This window comes from Balaenoptera musculus, chromosome X (genome assembly GCF_009873245.2).
Source record: "Balaenoptera musculus isolate JJ_BM4_2016_0621 chromosome X, mBalMus1.pri.v3, whole genome shotgun sequence".
NCBI lineage: Eukaryota > Metazoa > Chordata > Mammalia > Artiodactyla > Balaenopteridae > Balaenoptera > Balaenoptera musculus.
The window spans coordinates 114,241,461-114,266,580 of NC_045806.1; the positions used below are offsets into that span (position 1 = coordinate 114,241,461).

Consider the following 25,120-nt stretch of genomic DNA (forward strand, 5'->3'; position numbering starts at 1 on the left):
TTCTGGAGGATGAGGCTGGTGGGCAGGGCCACGTCCGGTGGTGTGTTTTGGGGTGTCTGTGACCTTATTATGATTTTAGGCAGCCTCTCTGCTAATGGGTGGGGTTGTGTTTCTGTCTTGCTAGTTGTTTGGCGTAGGGTGTCCAGCACTGTAGTTTGCTCATTGTTGTGTGGAGCTGGGTCTTAGCATTGTAATGGAGATCTCTTGGAGAGCTTTCGCCGTTTAATATTACGTGGAACCGGGAGGTCTTTGGTGGACCAGTGTCCTGAACTCGGCTCTCCCACCTCAGAGGCTCAGGCCTGACACCCGTCTGGAGCACCAAGACTCTGTCAGCGACACGGCCAGGTATGTGGGGAGTTTCTTGCCTTTTGGGAAGTCTGAGGTCTTCTGCCAGCATTCAGTAGGTGTTCTGTAGGAGTTGTTCCACATGTAGATGTATTTCTGATGTATTTGTGGGGAGGAAGGCGATCTCTACGTCTCACTCCTCCACCATCTTGAAGGTCTCCAGGAAACACAAGCTTTAAATGACACATTAAACAAGATGGACTTCATTGATATTTATAGGACATTCCATCCAAAAACAACACAATACACTTTCTTCTGAAGTGCTCATGGAACATTCTTCAGGATAGATCATATCTTGGGACACAAATCAAGTCTTGGTAAATTTAAGAAAACTGAAATCATATCAAGTATCTTTTCTGATCACAACACTATGAGACTAGATATCAATTACACGAATAAAACTGTAAAAAATACAAACACATGGAGGCTAAACAATACACTACTAAATAACCAAGAGATCACTGAAGAAATCAAAGAGGAAATCAAAAAATACCTAGAAACAAATGACAGTGAAAACACAGTGACCCAAAACCTATGGGATGCAACAAAAGCAGTTCTAAGAGGGAAGTTTATAGCAATAAAATCCTACTTCAAGAAACAAGAAACGTCTCAAATAAACAATATAACCTTACACCTAAAGCAATTAGAGAAAGAAGAACCAAAAAACCCCAAAGTTAGCAGAAGGAAAGAAATCATAAAGATCAGATCAGAAATAAATGAAAACAGAAATGAAGAAAACAGTAGCAAAGATCAATGAAACTAAAAGATGGTTCTTTGAGAAGATAAAATTGATAAACCGGGCTTCCCTGGTGGTGCAATGGTTAAGAATCCGCCTGCCAATGCGGGCGACTTGGGTTCGAGCCCTGGTCTGGGAGGATCCCACATGCCGCAGAGCAGCTGGGCCCGTGCGCCACAACTACTGAGCCTGCACTCTGTAGCCTGTGAGCCACAACTACTGAAGCCTGCGCTTTTAGAGCCTGTGCTCTGCAGCAAGAGAAGCCACCTTAGTGAGGTGCTATACAGTAGGTTCTCATTAGATATCTATTTTATACACAGTATCAATAGTGTATATATGTTAATCCCCATCTCCCAATTCATTCCACTGCCCCCTTTCCCCCTTGGTATCCATATGTTTGTTTGTTCTCTAAGTCTGTGTCTTTATTTCTGCTTTACAGATAGGTTCATCTGTACCATTTTTCTAGATTCCACATATATGCGTTAATATACGATATTTGTTTTTCTCTTTCTGACTTACTTCACTCTGTATAATACTCTCTAGGTCCATCCACCTCACTAGAAATAACTCAATTTCGTTTCTTTTTTATGGCTGAGTAATATTCCATTGTATATATGTACCACATTTTCTTTATCCATTCATCTGTCAGTGAACATTTAGGTTGCTTCCATGCCCTGTCTATTGTAAATAGTGCTGCAGTGAACATTGGGGTGCATATATCTTTTTGAATACACCCAGTAGTGGGATTGCTGGGTCATATGGTAGTTCTATTTTTAGTTCTTTAAGGAACCTCTATACTCTTTTCCATAGTATAGTGGCTGTATCAATTTACATTCCTGACAACTGTGCAAGAGGGTTCCCTTTTCTCTACACCCTCTCCAGCATTTATTGTTTGTAGATTTTTTTGATGATGGCCATTCTGACTGGTGTGAGGTGATACCTCATTGTAGTTTTGTTTTGCATCTCTCGAATAATTAGTGATGTTGAGCATCTTTTCATGTGCGTCTTGGCCATCTGTATGTCTTCTTTGGAGAAATGTCTATTTAGGTCTTCTGCCCATTTGTGGATTGAGTTGTTTGTTTTTTTGATATTGAGCTGCATGAGCTGTTTATATATTTTGGAGATTAATCCTTTGTCAGTTGCTTCATTTGCAAATATTTTCTCCCATTCTGAGGGTTGTCTTTTCATCTTATTTATGGTTTCCTTTGCTGTGCAAAAGCTTTTAAGTTTCATTAGGTCCCATTTGTTTATTTTTGTTTTTATTCTCATTACTATAGGAGATGGGTCAGAAAAGATCTTGCTGCGATTTATGTCAGAGTGTTCTTCCTATGTTTTCCTCTAAGAGTTTTATAGTGTCCGGTCTTACATTTAGGTCTTTTTTTTTTAACATTTAATTAATTAATTAATTTTATTTTCTGGCTGTGCCGTGTGTTAGTTGTGGCATGAGGGCTCTTCATTGTGGGCATGTGGGATCTTTCGTTGTGGCGTGCAGGCTTCTCTCTAGTTGTGGTGTGTGGGTTTTCTCTTCTCTAGCTGTGGTGCACGGGCTCCAGGGCACATGGGCTCTGTAGTTTGCGGCACACGGGCTCTCTAGTTGAGGTGCATGAGCTCAGTAGTTTTGGCCTGAGGGCTTAGTTTCCCTGCGGCATGTGGGATCTTAGTTTCCTGACCAGGGATTGAACCCATGTCCCCTGCATTGTAAGGCAGATTCTTTACCACTGGACCACCAGGGGAGTCCCTACATTTAGGTCTTTAATTCATTTTGAGTTTGTTTTTGTGTATGGTGTTAGGGAGTGTTCTAATGTTATTCGTTTACATGTAGCTGTCCAGTTTTCCCAGTGCTACTTATTGAAGAGACTATCTTTTCTCCATTGTATATTCTTGCCTTCTTTGTCATAGATTAGGTGACCATAGGTGTGTGGGTTTATCTCTGGGCTTTCTATCCTGTTCCATTGATCTATATTTCTGTTTTTGTGCCAGTACCATACTGTCTTGATTATTGTAGCTTTGTAGTATAGTCTGAAGTCAGGGAACCTGATTCCTCCAGCTCTGTTTTTCTTTCTCAAGATTACTTTGGCTGTTTGGGGTCTTTTGTGTTTCCATACAAATTATAAAAATTTTTGTTCTAATTCTGTGAAAATTGCCATTGATAATTTGTTAGGGATTGCATTGAATCTGTAGATTGCTTTGGGTAGTAGAGTCATTTTCACAATATTGATTCTTCCAATCCAAGAACATGGTATATCTCACCATCTGTTTGTGTTGTCTTTGATTTCTTTCATTAGTATCTTATAGTTTTCTGCATACAGGTCTTTTGTCTCCTTAGGTAGGTTTGTTCCTAGGTATTTTATTCTTTTTGTTGCGATGGTAACTCAGATCTTTTTATCTTGGAAGTCCCAATCACACTGTTTTTGAAATCTGTCTTGTGGTTTTCAAGCTGTTTTCTACTGGGCCCTAGGGTAATAGAAGTGTCTTGGGGCTGCCATGGAGGCTGAATGGGCATGGAAGGGCTCAACCAGGGCAGCATTGCTTATAATCTGTGTTACATGTGGAGACTTGACATGGATCAGCAATGGGGATGAAGGGGGAGACTCAATGTGGATCAGCAGTGGGGATGAAGGGGAAGGGAGAGAGGAGCAGAGGATGCCTGCCAGGTTTCTGTTTTGGTGTCTAATTGGTGGTACCCTTCATTGTTTCTTTCCAGAGAAAAGGGCAGTGCTTCTTGAATTTCAGTCATTCATGCACCACCTTGGTGATTTTTGCCACATCTGAGGCACCTGTATTATTATTTATCCATCATTTATTTTTTTTGGCTGTGCCGCATGGCTTGCGGGATCTCAGTTCCCTGACCAGGGATTGAAACTGGGCCCTGGCAGGGAAAGCCCAGAATCCTAACCACTAAGCCACCCGGGAACTCCCTATTTATCCATAATTTAACTTAAATTTATTTAAAAGGAAGTTACAGAAATTACAGGCTTAGTGTACTACTTATATATTTTATTCATCTATTTTCAAGTAACTAGATTAAAAAGTAGAGTACAGACTGTTTTTTCACCTACTACCTAAAATTATCTCATATATCCCCAGTGATATGTATTTCTCACAGTGGGAAACATTCACATAGGGAATGTGGGAGAGAAAGCAGCAAACAACTGCTTAATTGATAATTCTTTTAAAGTAAGGGAAAAGTGACAGAAGACAGGAGTTAATGAGTAGGAGAAATTTGCATTAATATAGTCTGTGTTTGATACTCTATATGGAAGTCTATATGGAAATTTTTTTTTTTTTTTGGCCGCACTTCCCGGCTTGCGGGATCTTAGTTCCCTGATCAGGGATTGAACCCGGGCCCTCGGCAGTGAAAGCACAGAGTCCTAACCACTGGACTGCCAAGGAATTCCCTGGAATGGTTCTTTGGAACCATTTAAAGACCACATCTTTGATGGTCTGGGAAGAATAAATGGGCCAATAGGATGAAAGAGCCCCAGTTGGCCAGGGTAGCAGTAACTTTTATCAACATTTGTGGGTTGCCACCCTAAGATTACCAAGGTTAAGTGAAACCAGCAGTTGTCTTTTGTCATCCCTTTTATATATAGAGGAACGCTTTATTGAGAATTTTCTCATTCATTTTTATTTTAAGGAATTTTTTTTTTTTTTGGCTGCACTGCACCGCATGTGGGATGTCAGTTCCCCAACCAGGGATTGAACCCATGCCCACTGCGGTGGAAGCATGGAGTCCTAACCACTGGGCTTCCAGGGAAGTCCCTAAGGATATTTATTTTGGGTAGATGTTGATGTCCTCCTCCTTCCCCCCTTTACATGCAGACTTCCTTCCATTGCAAACTTAAAGCCGTAGGGAAGTTTCAGAAAAGTTGTTTATAGTATTTATTGTGTAACTGATCTTTTTTGCAGGAATAATTATATCACCTATTCTCAAAGTGAGGTCTGGGACTCTCTGAGAACTTTTCAGGGAGTCTGCCAGGTCAAAACTATTTCCATAATACTATTAAGATGTTTTTTGCCTTCTTTACTCTCACTCTTTCATGTGTACAGTGGAATTTTCCAGAAGCTATGTGAAGTGTGATGATGTCATCACTCTAAAGGCTAATGGAATGTGTGATTCTGTACACTTGCGTTTTAAAATTTTCTCATTTTAAGTTCTAATTTGGTCACTATGGGTAGATATAACCCTCATAAACAAAAACTCTTTAGGGTTTTTCATACTTTTTAAGAGTAGGAGTCCTGAGACTAAAAAAGTTTGAGAACTGCTGAATTAGATATTTAGAATCAAAGTGGCAAATATGGTTGTCTTATCAATAGAAAGTTTTAAATTCATTAAGTACACTAGCATTGTATGAACACCACCATGATGATTACAAAAGTAATACCTGTTTGGGGACTTCCCTGGTGGTCCACTGGTTGAGGCTCTGAGCTTCCACTGCAGGGGGCCTGGGTTCCATCCCTGGTCGGGGAACTAGGATCCCCTCATGCCGCGTGTTGCGGCCAAAAAAAAAGGAAAAAAAAAGTAATACATGTTTGTAAAACCCTCATACAACACAGAGGTATAAAGAGTATGAAGTGACAGTCTTCATATAATCCTCCTCAATTTTAATAGATTCTTTTTATGTATACATAATTTCTTAATCTAAGTGAGATTGTAATATATATATTTTTGTAATCTGCTTCTTTGTCTTTACTTAGAAGTTTATAATGGACTTCTTTACATGTTCATTTTGTATATTATGTATATATATACACACATATGTACGGAGAGAGGGAATACAAGAATGAGAAAATGATTATACTTTTTAATAGTTTCATAATATTCCATTGTATGGATGGATCATAATTTTTTATCCATTCCATCATGATTAGCTGTTTTCAATTTTTGTTATTAATGATGCTGCAGTGAACATTCTTTTACCTCTCTGAGTCTCATCTGTAAAATGGGATTAAGGATAATATATACCACATAGGATTGTTGTGAGGATAAGACTTGTAAAGTTCTTGGAGCAGTGTCTGACACATAGTAGGCACTCAATAAGTGATAGTTATTATTGTGCAAACCTCTGTGTACTCTTTTCTAATTATGACCTTAAGATAAATTCATATAAGTGTAATTGCTGGGTCAAAGGATATGGACTTTAAAAAAAACCTTTTCGTTGTAAAATGCAGATACAGAAAACCATACAGAACAAATATAAAGTGTAATGAATTGTTATAAGGGGGACACCTTTGTAAACCCCAGCCAGATCAAGAAATAGAATTTGGCCAGCCACCCCAGAAGGTATCCATGTGTCCCTACCCAGTTCCAACACTCTTCCTTCCCCTAAAATAACCACTATCCTAACTTTTACCCTAATCACTTCCTTGAGTTTCTTTTACGGTTTTGTCACCCAAGTCTACATCCCTAGATGCTATAGTTTAGACTTGATCATTTTATGTATCTTTTTTCAATGTTTTTTGTGAGCATTTTCAAATGCACAAACAGTTGAATGAATTATATAGTGGACACTCGTAAACCCAGCACCTAGATTCTATAATTAGCATTTTCTGTGTTTGATTTATCACCTTTCTATCCATTTGTCCATTCCTGTATTACTCATCCAAACAATGGTGCATTTTCCTCTATCCCTGATTCCTTCAAATTGGTAGATGGATCCAGCGGCTTGATTAGATTCAGGTTTGATCTCTTTGGCAAGATAAAGTAGTGATGTGTTCTTTCATCAGGAGGCACATGATATCACCAGAATGTGGCACATTTGTTACAATTGATGAATCTTCATTGATACACCATTATCACCCAAAGTCCATAGTTTACATTAGGGTTCACTCTTGGTATTGTACATTTTATGGGTTTGGACAAATGTATAATGGCATATATTCATTGTTATAATATCATACAGAGTAGTTTCACTGCCCTAAAAATCTTCTGTACTCTGCCTATTCATCCCCCTCCACCTGATGTCTTTTGTTTCTCTCTTTTACTATGATAAGTGGATCCATTAATTCCTTAGAGGTTGCTGAGGCTGAAGAAACAGGAGCATGCGGAGTGAGCATTCATCAACCAGGAGGCAAAACCCTTTTCTCTTGCAGTGTCTATCCAGCGCCCTCTACTGACAAAGCTTCATTCAGTGTCAGGTTGCGAAGGAGAACTATTTAAAATATTGAAAGGGCCCAGATAATTTTCACAGAGGTCAAAGAGCATGAATTCGGGGATGAGAGGCAATCAATCAATAACTGGCACACCTTACATGCATGTACTGATCAATACTCTGATGAAAGAGACCCCTTGCATATCTCCAGAAATCTCTGTGCGGCTCTCCTCTCTCTGGTAATCTGCCCCACAAAATCTAGCCCCCTTGGCCTCTCTGGACTTCGAACTTTGTCTTCTCAACTGGGAGAGATTGCAGGGCTCTGCTTGGGTACCCTTTCCCTGCACCACAACCTGGAAATCCTCTCTGGGGAGGAAGCGTGAGGCTTCCCCTTCTCTGGGTGATCACTGTTTTAATGTTCTTTGTTGTCCAGGGTCTGAAAACTGTTGTTTCATATATTTTACCCATTTGAAAAAGTTGTTTAAGGTGAAAGAGTAAATCTAGTCTTGTGTTATTCAATCATGTCTGGAGGAGGAAGTCCAGCTCTCTTGCTTTCTTTTTGCATACGTTTGCTTCGTGTAACTTTGCCTATCCTTTCATTTTTAACTTTTCAGAATCTCTTTTAGATGTGTCTCTTTTATACAACATGTTGTTGAGTTTTGCTTTGTGGTATCTTCTGAAAAATCTTTTCCTCTTAATAGGTGAGTTAAGCCCATTTACATGTATTGATATGACATTTGCTTTCAGTTCTGTTTTATTACGTCTTCTTTCCTATTTTGATATTTCACATTTTATTGATTCTAAGACTCATGTTTCCCCATATTTTAACATTTATGAAATCAAGATGTGTCTTCCAGTTGATGGCATGTTAAAGGTTAATTGACAGTGTTTTATTTTAGCAGCACATAAAATAATGATTTTTTAAAAAATTTAAAAAGAATTTATTTATTTAATTTATTTATTTTTGGCTACATTGGGTCTTCCTTGCTGCACGCGGGCTTTCTCTAGTTGTGGTGAGTGGGGGCTACTCTTCATTGCAGTGCGTGGGCTTCTCATTGTGGTGGCTTCTCTTGTTGCAGAGCACGGACTCTAGGTGTGCGGGCTTCAGTAGTTGTGGCACGTGGGCTCAGTAGTTGTGGCTCGTGGGCTCTAGAGCGCAGGCTCAGTAGTTGTGGCGCACGGGCTTAGCTGCTCTGCGGCATGTGAGATCTTCCCGGACCAGGGCTGGAGCCCGTGTCCCCTGCACTGGCAGGCAGATTCCTAACCACTGTGCCACTAGGGAAGCCTGTAATGATGTTTTATAAGTGGTGGCATTTTAGATTCCATGAAATATAATATTTATTTGAAAAGTCTTTATGTGGTCTACATTTTTATTGTTGTAATTCTTCTAATATTTAAGGTTTGTATTTCTGTTATAGTCCTTTCATTTATACCTACTATTAGTCACTGTTTTTTTTTTTTTTTTGGCTGTGCCACACAGCTTGTGGGATCTCAGTTCCCTGACCAGGGGTTGAACTCTGGCCGAGGCAGTGAAAGCCCAGAATCCTAACCAGTAGGCCACCAGGGAACTCCCAGTCACTTCTTTCTTTAGAGGGTGTTATGCAGTTTCATGATTACGTGTCTAGTTATGGATTTTTGTTTTGCTTGTTTTTTTTAAAAAAATAAATAATTAATTAATTTTTGGCTGCATTGGGTCTTCATTGCTGCGTGTGGGCTTTTCTCTAGTTGTGGTGAGTGGGGGCTACTCTTCGTTGCGGTGCATGGGCTTCTCATTGTGGTGGCTTCTCTTGTTGTGGAGCACGGGCTCTAGGCACGTGGGCTTCAGTAGTTGTGGCACATGGGCTCAGTAGTTGTGGCTTGTGGGCTCTAGAGCGCAGGCTCAGTAGTTGTGGCACACGGGCTTAGTTGCTCCGTGGCATGTGGGATCTTCCTGGACCAGGGCTCAAACCCACGTCCCCTGCATTGGCAGGTGTATTCTTAACCACTGCACCACCAGGGAAGTCCCTGTTTTGCTTTGTTTTAAATCCTGTTTGTAATTCCTTAAGTTTCCTGGATTGGTGCCTTTTATCAGTTCTGTAATTCTCAGCCATGGTGAGATATTTTCTTCTTTCCTTTTCAGACTCCAATTAAAGCTATGTTAAATGTTATTTTCTCCTCCATGTCTCTCTTTTGCTTTTTTTAAAAATAAATTTATTTTATTTATAAGATAAATTTATTTATTTTAATAAATTTTTTTATTTAATAAATTTATTTAATAAATAAAATTTTAAAATTTTAAAATAAATTTATTTTATTTATTTATTTTTGGCTGTGTTGGGTCTTCGTTGCTGTGTGTGGGCTTTCTCCAGTTGTGTTGAGTGGGGGCTGCTCTTCCTTGCGGTGTGTGGGCTTCTCACTGCGGTGGCTTCTCTTGTTGCGGAGCACGGGCTCTAGGCCTGCGGGCTTCAGTAGTTGTGGCTCGCAAGCTCTAGAGCGCAGCCTCAGTAGTTGTGGCACACGGGCTTAGTTGCTCTGCGGCATGTGGGGTCTTCCTGGACCGAGGCTCGAACCCGTGTCCCCTGCATTGGCAGGCAGATTCCTAACCACTGTGCCACCAGGAAAGCCCCTCCTCCATGTCTGTTAACTTCCCTTCTGTATTTTCCATGTTTTTCCTGTGCTATGTTCTTCTGGTCTATCTTCTAGACTATAAATTCTCTTTTCACTTGTTCCTTTTCTTAAGAGAAGAGAATTTTAGTAATCATCTTCTCATTTCTACAAGTTTTGTTCTTCAGATCTGCTGGGTCATTATTTGTACTTTTCTATTTCATACACATGCTTTCACACTTGTATTTGATGTCTTTAAAATATATTAAATTTGGTTAATTTTAAATCTGCTTGTGATCATTTCTGGATCTGAACTCTTTACAAGGTTGTTTCTGCTGATTCTTGCTCATAATTCCTTTTTTCTTGTATACTTCATTTTTTGGACTACATACTTATTGTTCTCGAAGATTGTTTGTGGAGTTTCTTTGGGTCCTAGGGTCAAAGTACTTTCCTCCAGAGAGGATTTTCCTTTACTTCCACGGGAGTCTTTGGGAAATACCAGTCTGGGACCACCTTAAAGCAAATTCATAACTTTAACTTTCTGGGGCCACTTTGATGATGTGAATCCAGCCTGCAAATCTATGTCAGGGCTGGTCTGTGGCCACAACTTTTTAAGGACAGTTTTATTTCTCTCCCCCGCCTCTGCCTTGTTCTGTTTAGCTTCAAGACCATCTTCCCAATAGTCCATTGGGACTATATGAGCAGGTTCACTTCTGGCTCACCTTTACCCTGAGGATGTTACTTTTGGAGGGGGTGGGTGGTCTCAGCTTAATGTTCAGAGGGTCTCATATTAGCCTTTTCACCTGGGAGGGCCTTCCCTGAGTTCCCGCCTCCTCATCCCATGAAGCTACCCAAACCCAAGTTCAAGTTTGCCCAGCTCAGCAGGTGACCTCAGGGCAGTAGCAGTGCTCCCTTACCCAGCTGACCTCTCTGGCTTCCTACTTTCCCTTAGAATTTGGCATGGTAGTTCCTTACTTTCTTGTCACCTCATGTTGCTTTTTTTCTTTTTTAAATTTTAAAGACTTTACCTTTTTAGAGCAGGTTTAGGTTCACAGCAAAATTGAGAGGAAGGTACAGAGATTTCCCATCTACCCCCTGCCCCACCCATGCATAGTCTCCCCCATTCTCAGCATCCTCCACCAAAATGGGACATTTGTTACAACTGATGAACCTACGTTGGTCCATCACATCATAATCACGCAAAGTCCATACTTTACATTAGGGTTAACTCTTGGTGTTGTACATTCCATGCTCATGTTTCTTTTAAGGAGATATTTGTTATATTTATCATTTGTAGTTTTTAGCAGGAGATTTGGCCCAAATAAGATTGGAATTGGAAATCTAGTTAAAGTTTTAAAGCATAATTTTAATATCTAGTAGGAAGGAAACTAACATTTAATGACTTCTTTACTCTGTGCCAGGTGCTGTGCTAGGTCTTTCCATATAATTTCTCACTTAATCCTCAACAATTTTATGAATTAAGTGATGATAGCCCCATTTTACAACTAAGAAAACTAAGGCCCAGAAAGACTCACGTACAAAAGATGGTATGTGGCAAAATCTGAATTCCATCCCTATGTTTCTTGATCCAAATTTTGATCTCTTTGTACCATACCAAACTGCCTCATATTTTTTGAGCATCTACTGGCTATTAGCTCTGAGGATATATTTGAGAAGTGCCTGGCACATAGTGGATGTTCAAAAATATTTGTTGAATGAATGAATGATCCAGACAAAATTCATAGCCTTGTGATCTACTGGGGAACACAATTTACTAGGGGATGTAAACACGTAAATACACTGAGTACAATTTGATGTGGTAAATGGCAGAGATATGAGCGGAGTGCTATGAGAGCACACAATAAAGAATTCTCTTTAGTAATTTTTCAGATTATAAGTAGAGGCTATGGCAGCAGATGAGTCTGGAGAGACAAGCAGGATTCAGATCCTGAAGGGCCTTGTTACCACTTTATCTGTCAGATTGAGTACGTGACGGTGGTTGAAATGCTTTTCATGGGCAGATTTAACCCTTACAGCACTCTGTTATGATTTCTACAGTATAGGTACGGAGACCAAGACACTGAGGGGTTAAGCAACTCGGCCAAGGTCACTCAGGCTAGCACATGCCATTCCTGAGCTTTCAACCAAGCCAGTTTGACTGTGAAGTCTTTAACCCCTATGCTGTGCTGCTTCTATTAGTACATATCACACACATACCTCTGTACCAGTACATGCTCTACTAGCTGCATTTTATTTCTCTGTATGTTTATACCATCTTTCATTTAACTGTACTGATAGACATTTTTGGTTGTTTCTAGGTTTTTGCAATTATGGACAGTATTGTGGTGAGCAGTACTTACTTTCCATCCCAAGCTGATTCTGATGCACCGCCTCAGGATCACTCGTACCGTCTCCTTTATCATCACTGTACTAAATGATCTCTAAATTTCCTTCAGGGCTATCACTCTCAATTCTGAGATTTGCAGAGTCATAATTCTTAATCTAGGAGTCCTGCATGTTGTAGATTACTCAACATGGTAATTGACAAGGCTCATTTGTACTCATTCTCTGAAGATTGAAGGCCTGGGTGACATAATAGCTAATATTTAGGCTTTCTATGCCAAGCACTGCACTAAGTACTTTACGTACATTATTCTGTTTAATCCTCTCAACAATCTTATGGGCAATCCTATTATTGTCCCCAATTTTAAAAAGGGGAAACTGAGACTCAAAGAGGTTAAATGACTTGTCTGTGGTCATATAGCTGGTAAATGGCTGTCGGATTGCAAAGTTCATATTGTTAACCCTTGTCTTAATTTGCTAGGGCTGCTGTAACAAAGTACCACAAAATGGGTGTCTTAAAACAACAAAAATTTACTGTCTCAGAGTTTTGGAGACTAGAAGTCCGAGATGAAGGTGTCAGCAGCAGTGCTGGTTCCTTCTGAGGGCTCTGAGGGAGAATCTGTTCCATGCCTCTCTCCTAGATTCTAGTGATGGCCAGCAGTCCTTGGCTTGTGGCTGCATCCCTCCAGTCTCCTCCCCTGTCTTTACATGGCATTCTGCCTGTGTGTTTCTCTCTCTACATGGCCTTTTCCTCTTTTTATGAAGACTGGTTATATTGGATTAGAGCCCACTTGAATGGCCTCATTCATCCTAACTTGATTTTGTCTTACAGAGACCCTATTTCCAAATAAGGTCACATTCACAGGTACAGTGGGTTAGGACTTAAGCCTGTCTTTTGGGGTGGGGACACAGTCCAACCCATCACAACTCTTATACAAAAACTGCCCCCCAAATCCTTATGGAAAAATAGTCCCTCACTCTCCCTTAACCACTGGTTCTCAAAGTGTGTTCCAGGACCAGGAGCATCAGCACCACCTGGGAGCTTGTTAGACACACAGAATCTCAGGCTTCACCCTAGGCCCAGTGAGTCGGAATCTGCATTTTAACAAGATCCCTGGGAAATTTGTATAAACTTTCAAGTTTAAGAAGAATTGATCTAAGATAATTATCTTCAGATACAGTTGTGGCTACTAGGGAGTGAACTAATGAATACTTGGCTGGTAGAGAGAGTTTCAGTCCGTTTTTATCTGTTTGATACTTCTGATTATAAATGTAGATATACCCTCATTATACAAAATTTGGTAAGTACAGAAAAATCCAAAGAAGTAGAGGAAAAATTATTGCCTATAATCTCACTACCCAGAGGCGCCACAGTTAACATTCTGAAACACAGCTTCCTTCTATTTTTTCTTGCTTCATTACTTTTACCATAAATAAAGCCCAAACTCTTGATAGAGTTAAACTTTAAGTACTGATAACATTTTATTAGTTTATTTGTATTACTTCATAGTTTTGTGTGGTTAAAAATCCAGCGATGCATGCATTTGTGAATTTTACATTTGCAATATTATTCCTTTGTAACAACTATTTAAAACTGTAGAATTAACTAACATCTTAATTTTAGGCCAGATGCTCAGGGCTGCAGTTTTTATCTTATAAAAACACATTTACACTTCAGTATGCTTAATTTATAGCTCGATTTTTTAGAAGTAATATATCCCATTTTCATTCCGTGATTAGATTTTATATTTTTTAGTTTGTAGGAAAAGTTCAAACTTCTTTCAAATTTCTTTATCTTTCTGCAGTCTGAATTCAACAAAAGTAATACTTTCTACCTCTTCAACCATGTCGATATTACCATTACATATCACGGGGAAAGTGAAACAAATTGGGGTATTGTAAGATTGGTTACTGCTAGACTTGATCCCAAAAGGTAATTATAGAATGTCTTTTTAATTAGTTCCATTAATTTAAAAATTAATTCAAAATATAGAAGATCTCACCAGAATTTTTATTTTTAGGATACATGTGTGATATAACCTTAGACATAAAGTTTGAAAAATCAAATAGGCAGGGACTTCCCTAGTGGTGCAGTGGTTAAGAATCCACCTGCCAATGCAGGGGACATGGGTTCCATCCCCGGTCCGGGAAGATCCCACATGCTGTGGAGCAACTAAGCCTGTGTGCCACAACTACTGAGCCTGTGCTCTAGAGCCCACGAGCCACAACTACTGAGCCCACGTGCCACAACTACTGAGCCCACGTGCCACAACTACTGAAGCCTGCGCGCTCTAGGGCCCGCGTGCCGCAACTACTGAGCCCACATGCTGCAACTACTGAAGCCTGTGCACCTAGAGCCTGTGCTCCACAATGAGAGAAACCACCGCAATGAGAAGCCCGTGCTCCGCAACAAGAGTAGCCCCCGCTCGCCATAACTAAAGAAAGCCTGCACGCAGCAATGAAGACCCAATGCAGCCAAAAATTAAAAAAAGAAAAAAGAAAAATCAAATAGGCAATTTTATTCCATTTAACCTATAGTAAGCATCTGAATAACATGTAATGTGAGGAAAAACTGGCAGACCTGGAAGAGAATTGACTTATTGAGGATATCCTAACTCTCTTCTTTAGTTGCTGCCATATGACAAAGAGATTAGATTAAGATTTGTGTTTCTTCAGAGGACAATTCTAGTACCAGTGGAGTCTATTAGGCAGGTATCAGCTGGGTATAAGGAAGAATCTGCTAGCAATTAGAGCTCTCTAACATTTGAATAAGCAACCTCAAGAATTAGTGAGTAGTTAATCCCTACCCGTTTGTAGGAAGAGCGTAGATGACCCAGCTCTTTGAGATTTCATAGTTAGGCACCCAGCATAGTGTCTGGTCCCTAGTAAGTGAGTGGTCCCTAGTAAGTGAGTGCTTAATGTCTGGTCCCTAGTAAGTGAGTGTCTGGTCCCTAGTAAGTGAGTGCTTAATGAATTGTAAAGGGCAATTCTGTATTGGGTAAGAGACTAGACAGGTGACCTTTAATGTTCCAACCTTAAGATTCTTTGAGGGCTTCCCTGGTGGCGCAGTGGTTGAGAATCTGCCTGCCAGTGCAGGGGACACGGGTTCGAGCCCTGGTCTGGGAAGATCCCACATGCCGCGGAGAAACTAGGCCCGTGAGCCACAACTACTGAGCCTGCGCGTCTGGAGCTTGTGCTCCGCAACAAGAGAGGCTGCGACAGTGAGAGGCCCGTGCACCGTGATGAAGAGTGGCCCCCGCTTGCTGCAACTGGAGGAAGCCCTCGCACAGAAACGAAGACCCAACACAGCCAAAAATAAATAAGTAATTAATTAAATAATTTTTTTAAAAAAGATTCTTTGAAACTGTAGGATAAGAATAGTACTCTTCAATTAAAAGGGATAGAGGGGGAATATATCATACAGTGTATCAAATCATGATCCATATGGGAAAAATATTATAAAACCTGAAATATTAGGATGGGAAAAGTGATCCTTTGAAACTTATGTGAAGTATATTAAAGGAGGTAAGTGTGGTATGGTTTTCTGAACACAGAACAAGGAATTTGGAAATTTGGATTTTTGTCTCATCTCTGCTGGTTCCATTTTGGAAGTCAACCCTAAGTTCATCGAGATGAATCAGACTTCATTGTTTTTAAGCCTACTGGCCTGTTTTACTTTAGCCAAGGTTGTTCCATCTGTCACAGCTGATGGCCAAAGGGAAAGAATAGTTAGGGAATGTGCTGTGCCAAGCTTTTGACCATGGGTAGGTTAACTTGATCTCTCATAGGTTTAAATTTCCTCATCTGCAATAGGAGAGGGCTGAATTAGGAGTTTTTAATATAGATACAGATGCATCAAACCCAATTTTTATTTTATTTTATTTTTTTAATATTTAAAATTTTTATTTGTTTATTATGAGTGATATTTAGCATCATTTTACATGTTTATAAACTATCTGTATCTGTTCCCAATTTTTATTGATGTGTATGTTTCTGGGCAAAAGTGTCCATACATTTCATTAGATAAACAGACCCCAAAAGATGAAGAACACTGGTACTTTCCAACTCTGACTTATCTTAGTAAAAAGATATTCTTTTTAAATTAGTGGCTATGTTAAAAATTTTTGAAGATTTATTTCATAAGGTGTTGCAGACAGGAAATAAAAGAAGGGTTAAAAGGATCAGGACATATTTATGAGTAACGGGGTAAATAGAGCTACTAAGAGAGGCCAGGGAATACTAACCATTGTCAAGAGCAACCGCCCATGCTTCTTTGTGTCTGTCACTTCTTATATCTGGGAACAGAATTTTAGGTTGATGGGCTGTGAGGTCTGACTCAGGATGGCTACTCATGTTGAAAGTCATTTGGGTAGAAAGGTAGTAAACATACAAAGTATGATGCAGGAAGCTAATCTCATCAGCTATATGAAAATCACATTTAATGCTTATAATCACATCTCATATTCTCAGGCTTGGAGAGAGTAAAAAAGCCAAGAAAATCACTTTCTAGAGGTGTATTTATTTCTACGCTGCCCATAGTAATAGCTTATGTATGCATGCAGTAAAACTTTTATCTAATCACAGTAAAGCTCATTTATTTGGGCCCCCTGAGAATGACTGTGTTAAAATTCATCTTTTTCAGAATTAGGCAATCTGCTCAAGGTCATAGACGTGAGTTAGGCCTAATGGTTTTCTGGGTCTAGAGTCTTGTGTTTTCTTTCAGGTTCTGTACCTTGTTAATTTCCCTGATGGTTGCTATAACTGATCATCTCTTTTTCCTTAAAACACCTGCCGCATTTGGCTTTTGGGTTACCACTTTCCGGTTTTCTCCTGTCTCACTGGTTGCTCATCAGTCTTTTCATTTCTCCAACCTATTTTTTTTCTTTTTTTTTCATTTTTGGCCTCACCACGCAGTTTGTGGGATTTTAGTGCCCCGACCAGGGACTGAACCCGGGCCCTTGGCAGTGAGGGCATGGAGTCCTAACTGCTGGACAGCCAGGGAATTCCCTCATTTCTCCAACCTCTTAATGTCAGAGGGCCCCAGGACTCAGTCTTTTAGCTTTGCCTCTTCTTTATTTATACTCACACCTTGGCGATCTTACCCTGGCTCATCGCATCAGATACCGCAATGACGCTTAGGTCTCTAGACTTGTATATCTGGCTGTTTACTTGACCCGTCCACTTGGATGTCTAGTAGGCATTTCCAACTTAACATGTGCCCAAAAGAACTTCTAATCTTCCCTCCAAATCTGCTTCTCCTGTTGTCTTCTGCATCTCAGTAAATGGCAACTACATCCTTCTAGTTGCTCAGGACCCCAAACCATGGCATCACCCTTGATTCCTCTTTATCATTCTTCATTTATATCCTATATCTAGTCCAACCCTTTGGCAGATCATAGGCTCTAATTTTTTTTTTGGCTGCATCACGCGGCTTGCAGGATCTTCGTTCCCTGACCAGGGATCGAACCCGAGTCCACAGCAGTGAAAGCCCTGTGTCTTAACCACTGGACAGCCAGTGAATTTCCCATGTGGCTCTATTTTTAAAATATATTCAGAATCCACCACTTCTCATCACCTCCACCACTATCAGCTGGTCCAAGACATGGTTATATCTCACATGGATTGTTGCAAAAACCTAGTTGGTCTCCTTGCTGCCAGCCTTGTCTTCTCACAGTCTGTTCTCAATACAGCATTCAGAGCATTCCTTTTTAAATTTCAGCTCGTGTCAATCCTCTGCTCAGAGCCTTCCAGTGACTTCCCATCTTAGAGTAAAAGTCAAAGTTCTGAAAATGGCCTGTAAGGCCTTATACAACCGATATATAAGGCCAGTGGTTTAAAATAGGGCTTCTACCTTGATTAGAGATCTTAACACAATTTTTGCTGCATAATCTCTCTCATATGAAATGCAGATCTTTCCTGTACTGGGTTCAGGACCCATACTTAAACAGTGAACCTTGATATGCATTATCATGCAGTAATTTAATTTTTCTCTTCAATGTTAAGTTTTGATCTATAGCCTTAACAATTATTATTTCTCTAATTCATAGCTGCTTTAAATTGTATTTTGGCTTTAAGTAGAATGCATTCATCCTACAAACACGTATAATATAAGGGCACATTATGTACCAGACAGTAGGGTTACAGGAATGAATAAAAAGAGGCACACACCAATAACCTTCGCAATCGTGGGCGAGTGGTTTTATTGTGTATATATGCGTACAGATAACAATCCCATAAGGATTACATATTATTCTTTAGACAGAAGCCAAAGGGTAAACTGTATGTTGAGTAAATAATTCAAAATGGAAGCATCATGGTTTCTCCTTTTGATTTTCTATCACCCTTTATTCCTCTTTTACTTTTCGAGTGACAGAAGAGTCTCTATTTCTGACCAGGCATTTGCTAGCTTCACCAGTCCTGTCTAGTTTCAAACTTCTCTAGTTTTTGTTTTCCATCTTCTGGTTTTAGTAATCATTCTCTTTCAAACACAAAAGGTTCACATAGATTATATACTCAGTACCTTTCATCGTTAAGCATGGCATTTTGCACACAGTAGACCCTCAAATCTCTGGGTGCTTATAAATATGATTTCTGCATCATCTATTTGATTTTCTAACTCTATAGCTAAGGTTACAAGATAGTTTTCTTTTTTAGTATATAGAAGGGGGGATGCAATAAAAGATGAAAAATAAAGCCATTTGCTAATAGAAGGATTTAAAAAAAATCTATCCACAGGCAAAGAGAAGGTTCTTAAGTATTGTGTTTTGGGCAGTATATTGAGTCTTATTTGCGTGTTAGGGACATTTAGAAACAAAAATATTTTAAATCGTAAAGAGTTTTAAATGCAGAATATAATGAAAGACCCATTTTTTTTTCAGCCTGCTATTGTTAACGTGCCTGAAGAGCCATGAATCCGAAATTTACGATGTCAGTTTGGTATAAAAATTCCTTTCCCTTCCTTTTTTCCCTCTCTTTTATTAGCTATAAACATTCAGATGAAAACCACCTAACTTGTAATGGACCCCCTATGGAAATTCCTGGAGAATATACAGATAAGTTGAATGTAACCTACACTTACTCTGTGAAATTTGAAGTAAGTATTCTATGCCATCATCTTATTTTTTCCCAAATCAAGTATATAAATATCATAAATTTCATTAATATTAAAGCCTTAATTTCCGTCAATTTAAAGTTGTGTAACACAGCTTAGGAGCCCAAGAAAGTAGGTAAGTTCTTTATGTTAAAACCATTCAAAAGACAATAATTACAGGAATTGCTGTATTCAATCTACTACATTTCAGGTACCTTGCCCAGTACATTACTTTCTCATACTTCACACTGAGGTTTGAATGAGGTACATGGGCAACCAGAGGGGTGTCTCCTGGGGTTGGCAGACTGGCTGACTGCTCAAGTGAGACCTTCAAGGAAGAATATCTTGTGGAAGAGACACAATCTATTGTAGTGAAAAGAGCTGACATATTGGACATTTGGACTGACCTACAGTTCAAATTGGGGCTTGGCTGCTTACTAGCTGCATGAGCATAGGCAAGTCATGTGATCTCTGAGGCTCGATTTCTTCTCATGTCATTTCATCCTCATTTTCAGAATATATAAAGCCCTTAGCATGACACAGAGTAGGTCCTCAACATATAACATTCATTATTATTTGTACATCTGGAATTTTTCCTTTTGTAAATAGCTATTTTTATAAAGATGGTATGTATTTTTGGTAAATAGATAGGTAGATAGACAGATTGACTATTAACATTCTGGTGAATAATTTATCAGCTCTTCAAAGCCCATGTTTTCCAAAGAGTTTTCTGTAAACTAGTTCCTTCATATTTTATTTGTTTTAGCTTGGTATTTTAAAAGGTGTTATGTGAAAAAAGGATCTATGATGAGGTTACTTTGGATAATGCTAGGTTAAACAATGTTAAAACAATGGCTTTATGAGTATTCACTATGTTAAAAAGCATTGTGAATTTTCAAAAGATGATTATAATATGCAGCATTTCATAGACCATGGCAAGAACTCATGGGGATATAATTTTCTGTAGAATATATAAGGAAAACACTGCGTGTGGTGCTAAAAAGTGTACACCTTTGTACAAATGGGATATTACATGCGCTATTTTCACTTAATGTGTATGTCATGGACATCTTTCCAGGTCAATAAATACAGAGTCACAGCCTTCTTTTTATTGACTACATAGTATATTTAACATACAGGCTGTAATTGACTTATTTAGTGCCATATTGATAAAAACAACCCAAATGTCTAATTTTTCATTATTATAAACAATGCTTTAATGAGCATCCTTACTTTTTTATTTGTCTGATTATCTCCTAGACTTAAATTCCTAGAAGTAGGATTATTTAGGTAACAGGGTGTGCACATTTTGATAATACCTTACCAAATTCTTTTGCAGAAAAGTTGCTAGGCCTGAAGATCTGCTGTTTCCTCACACACTCAGCAATACTAGGTTTTTGTCAGTTTTAAAAATCTTGCTTCAGAATTTAATTCTCTGAGTATAACAAAGGGAGGTAGATTCATACTAGGCAAACTCCTAATGATCCAATATATAAACCAGAACACCAATTTTGTAATTTATGTGAAGAAATATAAATGTCTAGTGGACCACACCATTCATGTCAGCTGGTTAGCCCATCTGCTCATAATAAAGATATATGAGAAAGAAAATATAAATAGAATAGAATAAACAGAAAGTTTCTTGGTGAGCAACAGTAAGAGATATTCATGTGCACTAGTGCTATGCTTGCCCGTGGACCAGATATCTGGTTCATATTCATGGGTCAGGTACTCTTAGCCTTGGACAGTATTAGAGGTGCTTCTCCAAAAGATGAACTTTGGGGCTTTCCTTTCATAGGGAAAACTTTTTATGACTATGTAGATATATGTATTTCTCTTTATAGTTTTTAAAGATGATGCATCATATTTTTGATTCAGCTTTCATTATACTTGATTTTATATAAGACTTATTTCTTATGGCTTTAGATTTGCTTTCCTGAGACAAAACCCTAATCACCTTATTTGGGATTAGGTCTCAAATCTCTTTGAACACTTACAAATTGTGCTTGGTTTGTGTCATTTCTATAGATGGCCTGACAGCCATTATGACACGATTCTTCCTAATCTCATTCTGAAAGCAATTCCAGTTTGGGGATGCCTTGCCTTTGTCCCTATGTATCACCTATAAAATGTTATCTCCATTTTATAAATGAGGATCCTGAAGCCCAGTGAGCTGAAGTAATTTTCTCTGGATCATAGCTAGCAGGAGGTGGAAGTGATATTCAAACTCAGGTCTGTTTGGCCCCAAACTCATAGTTTTTCCACTATTCCATTTTGGCTTTCTATATTAAAGGTCTATTATATTTTCTGCCTACAGAGTTACTGTAAAGAAAATGAGAAACGTTTATGTTAGAAATGTGTGTGTGTGTGTGTACTTTGAATCATCCAGCTAGAGGTCAGGATTACTTGATCCTACAGCCTGCAGTTTACCCAAAGTACAATTGGTGAAAACAGGCAATTTACTAGTCCAATAAGTATAGTCCAGTCTTCTAATCTCTGGATGAAACACAGAAGTGTAATCTGGGGAAAGGAATGAAATACACCCTGAAGAAATTAAAATAACCTTTCCCCAGTGATTGAGAATAGTATTCCAAGTCCAAGCTATTATCAGAAGTTGATTGAAGAGCTGAAGCCCTTATACATTTTTATCACTTATCAGTTGGCTATTAAAATTTTAAGTATAGGATGGTAACTAGACTTATGGTGGTGATCATTTTGAAATGTATAGAAATATTGAATCACTATGTTGTGTAACAAGAACTAACATAGAGTTGTAGGTCAATTATACTTCAAAAACAAACAAGCAAACAAACTCATAGAAAAAGAGATCAGATTTGTGGTGACCAGAGGCAGGGGATGGGGGCAGGGGGAATCAGATGACGGTGGTCAAAAGGTGCTAGGGATGTAATGTACATCATGATAAATATAATTAACACTGTACGTTATATATGAAAGTTGTTGGGAGTAGATCCTAAGAGTTCTGATCACAAGGAAAACATATATATTTTTTTTCTTTAATTTTGTATCTACAGTATATGAGAGGATGGATGTTCACTAAACTTACTGTGGTCATTTCATGATGTATGGAAGTCAAATCCTTATGCTGTACACCTTAAACTTATACAGTGATGTATGTCAATTAGATCTCAATTAAACTGGAAGAAAAAAATAAAATAAAAAAATTTAAGTGTAGGAGCGCTTATGTTTACAGTAAAAGCCAAGGGAAAGCACATCTAAATTGAAGTTTAGATTCATGCCAGGAGCCTGCATGCTATGGTGTTAGTGGTCTGCCTGCCTGTCAGGAAGTAACTGTGGCAGTCAAAAGAGCTGAAGTGCAAGTTCAGATGCAGCTATACCAAATGGGGGTTTTGGGGAATTGCCTTATTTGAGGTTAGGTCTCAACTCCTTGTTCTTTAAGTTTCCTTAATACTGGGAGGTATTCCAGAAGAGGAATTTTTCCTTTCCCGTTGAAACTCATTTAGGGTGCTTAGAAGGCTCCTGGCTTCCAGACGTGGTGCGGTGGAAAGAACCAGACACACCCAAGGTTTGAATCCTGGTTTTGACATTTGCTAGCTGTGTGAACTTCGGTAGGTTATACTGAGCCTGTATTTCCTGATCTGTAAAATGGGGCTAAAATAGTTACCTCATGTGACTGCTGTCAGAGGTAAGTGAACTAACATATAAAATATTTAGCACAGTGCCTAGCCCGTAGCAGACACACAATGTTTCCTATCCCTTCTCTCAGATACAGGAGCACCTGATTTACTAATGTTTTATACAAGAGTAGCTCATGTATGCAGAGTGCACTTACACAGTGAGAACACACCAAGCCACAATATTCTTTTTTTTTTCTCTTTAGTTAATTTCTTTTAACCACAATATTCTTTTTTTTTTTTTTGTAGAAATGTGTTTGGCTTTTTTTTAAATTAATTAATTAATTTATTTTTATTTTTGGCTGTGTTGGGTCTTCGTTTCTGTGCGAGAGCTTTCTCTAGTTGCGGCAAGCGGGGGCCACTCTTCATCGCGGTGCGCGGGCCTCTCACTGTCGCGGCCTCTCTTGTTGCGGAGCACAGGCTCCAGACGCGCAGGCTCAGTAGTTGTGGCTCATGGGCCTAGTTGCTCCGCGGCATGTGGGATCTTCCCAGACCAGGGCTCGAACCCGTGTCCCCTGCATTGGCAGGCAGATTCTCAACCACTGCGCCACCAGGGAAGCCCAGACCACAATATTCTTTACCTGAACACCAGAAAGTTGCTGTTATAGTTGTGGGGAGGGCGCCAGGAAGAGTGGTGATGGATATCTCTGATGGTGCTGTTTCTTTATTTTCTGTCTTGGGTTTGGGTTGAATTTTTTTGTTTGTTTACCCAGTGATAATCGTACACGTCAACATTTCTCAAAGTGCATTCCCAAGAATACTAGTCAAATAAGTTTGGAAAATGCTACTTTCTACTGTCTCCTTTCTTAGCTTCACAAAGCACATTAGTGTTTAAAAGTCTCCTAATAAAGAAACCTTTGACTGAGTCTAACTCAACATTTTACCATCGTCTTTGACTATGGAGTACCATTCTGGAGTAACATTTATATCCCACTGCAGATTCCACTTTGCGTACCCTAGGTGTACATGGTTGTTGTGTCTTGTAGTAGCTTACAAAACTCTATTGAACTAGAAATTTTTATTTTTTATTTTTTTAAATTAGAAAAATTTTTATTGAAGTATAGTTGATTTACAATATCGTGTAAGTTTCAGGTGTACAGCACAGTGATTCAGTTATACATATACATATTCTTTTTTAGATTCTTTTCCCTTATAGGTTACTACATGATGCTGAGTATAGTTCCCTGTGCTATACAGTAGGTCCTTATCAGTTATCTATTAAAAAAAAAAAAAAAGAACCTCCAGAAAGTTCCTTGCCAACTCCTGGATTTTGGACTTCTAGCTTCTAGAACTGTGAGAGAATAAACTTCTGTTGTTTTAAGTAAAAAAAAAAATTATAGTAGTTTAGTTATTCATGTTCATTGTAGAAAATATAGAAAAATCACAAAATGTGAATAAGAGTCATTTAGAATACCACCACGTGCTGAGAACTACCATGAAAATTTTTGTGTATGTAATTAAGAGTGATAATTCAAAATCAGACAGCTGGGTGCGGGTGTTTTTCCTCTAGTTGCGGCGAGCAGGGGCTACTCTTCTTTGCAGTGTGCGGGCTTCTCACTGCGGTGGCTTCTCTTGCTGTGGAGCACAGGCTCTAGGCGCGCGGGCTTCAGTAGTTGTGGCACGCGGGCTCAGTCGTTGTGGCTCGTGGGCTGTAGAGCGCAGGCTCAGTAGTTGTGGCGCTCGGGCTTAGTTGCTCCACCGCATGTGGGATCTTCCCCGAGCAGAGCTTGAACCCGTATCCCCTGCACTGGCAAGCGGATTCTTAACCACTGTGCCACCAGGGAAGCCCGTATATAGTGTTTGTATAGCATTTTTTTGATAAAGAAATATCTTACATTCTTTTTTTTTTTTTTTAATTTTTATTTATTATTTATTTATTATGTTTATTTTTGGCTGTGTTGGGTCTTCGTTTCTGTGTGAGGGCTTTCTCCAGTTGTGGCGAGTGGGGGCCACTCTTCATTGCAGTGCGCGGGCCTCTCACTATCGCGGCCTCTCTTGTTGCGGAGCAGAGGCTCCAGACGCGCAGGCTCAGTAGTTGTGGCTCACGGGCCCAGTTGCTCCATAGCATGTGGGATCTTCCCAGACCAGGGCTCGAACCCGTGTCCCCTGCATTGGCAGGCAGATTCTCAACCACTGCGCCACCAGGGAAGCCCCCATTCTTCTTTCTTGAACTAAGTCTTTGAAATCTGGTGTGTGTTTTATACTTAGAGCTCATCTCACTTAGGACCGACCACGTTTCAAGTGCTGAATAGCCACGTGTGACTAGCTGCTGCCATCT

General features: G+C 39.3%; 1 protein-coding gene across 1 annotated transcript in view; it reads left to right on the top strand.

Annotated features, from left to right (window-relative positions):
- The window catches only part of LOC118888371 (transmembrane 9 superfamily member 2-like), a 102,521-nt gene that overhangs the window by 29,187 nt on the left and 48,214 nt on the right, over window positions 1–25,120 (top strand). Inside the window, exons 2-4 of the mRNA XM_036839329.1 lie at window positions 3,702–3,741; window positions 13,905–14,032; window positions 19,081–19,192. Of these exons, the coding sequence (XP_036695224.1) occupies window positions 3,702–3,741; window positions 13,905–14,032; window positions 19,081–19,192 (280 nt within the window). The remainder of the gene's footprint in view (window positions 1–3,701; window positions 3,742–13,904; window positions 14,033–19,080; window positions 19,193–25,120) is intronic.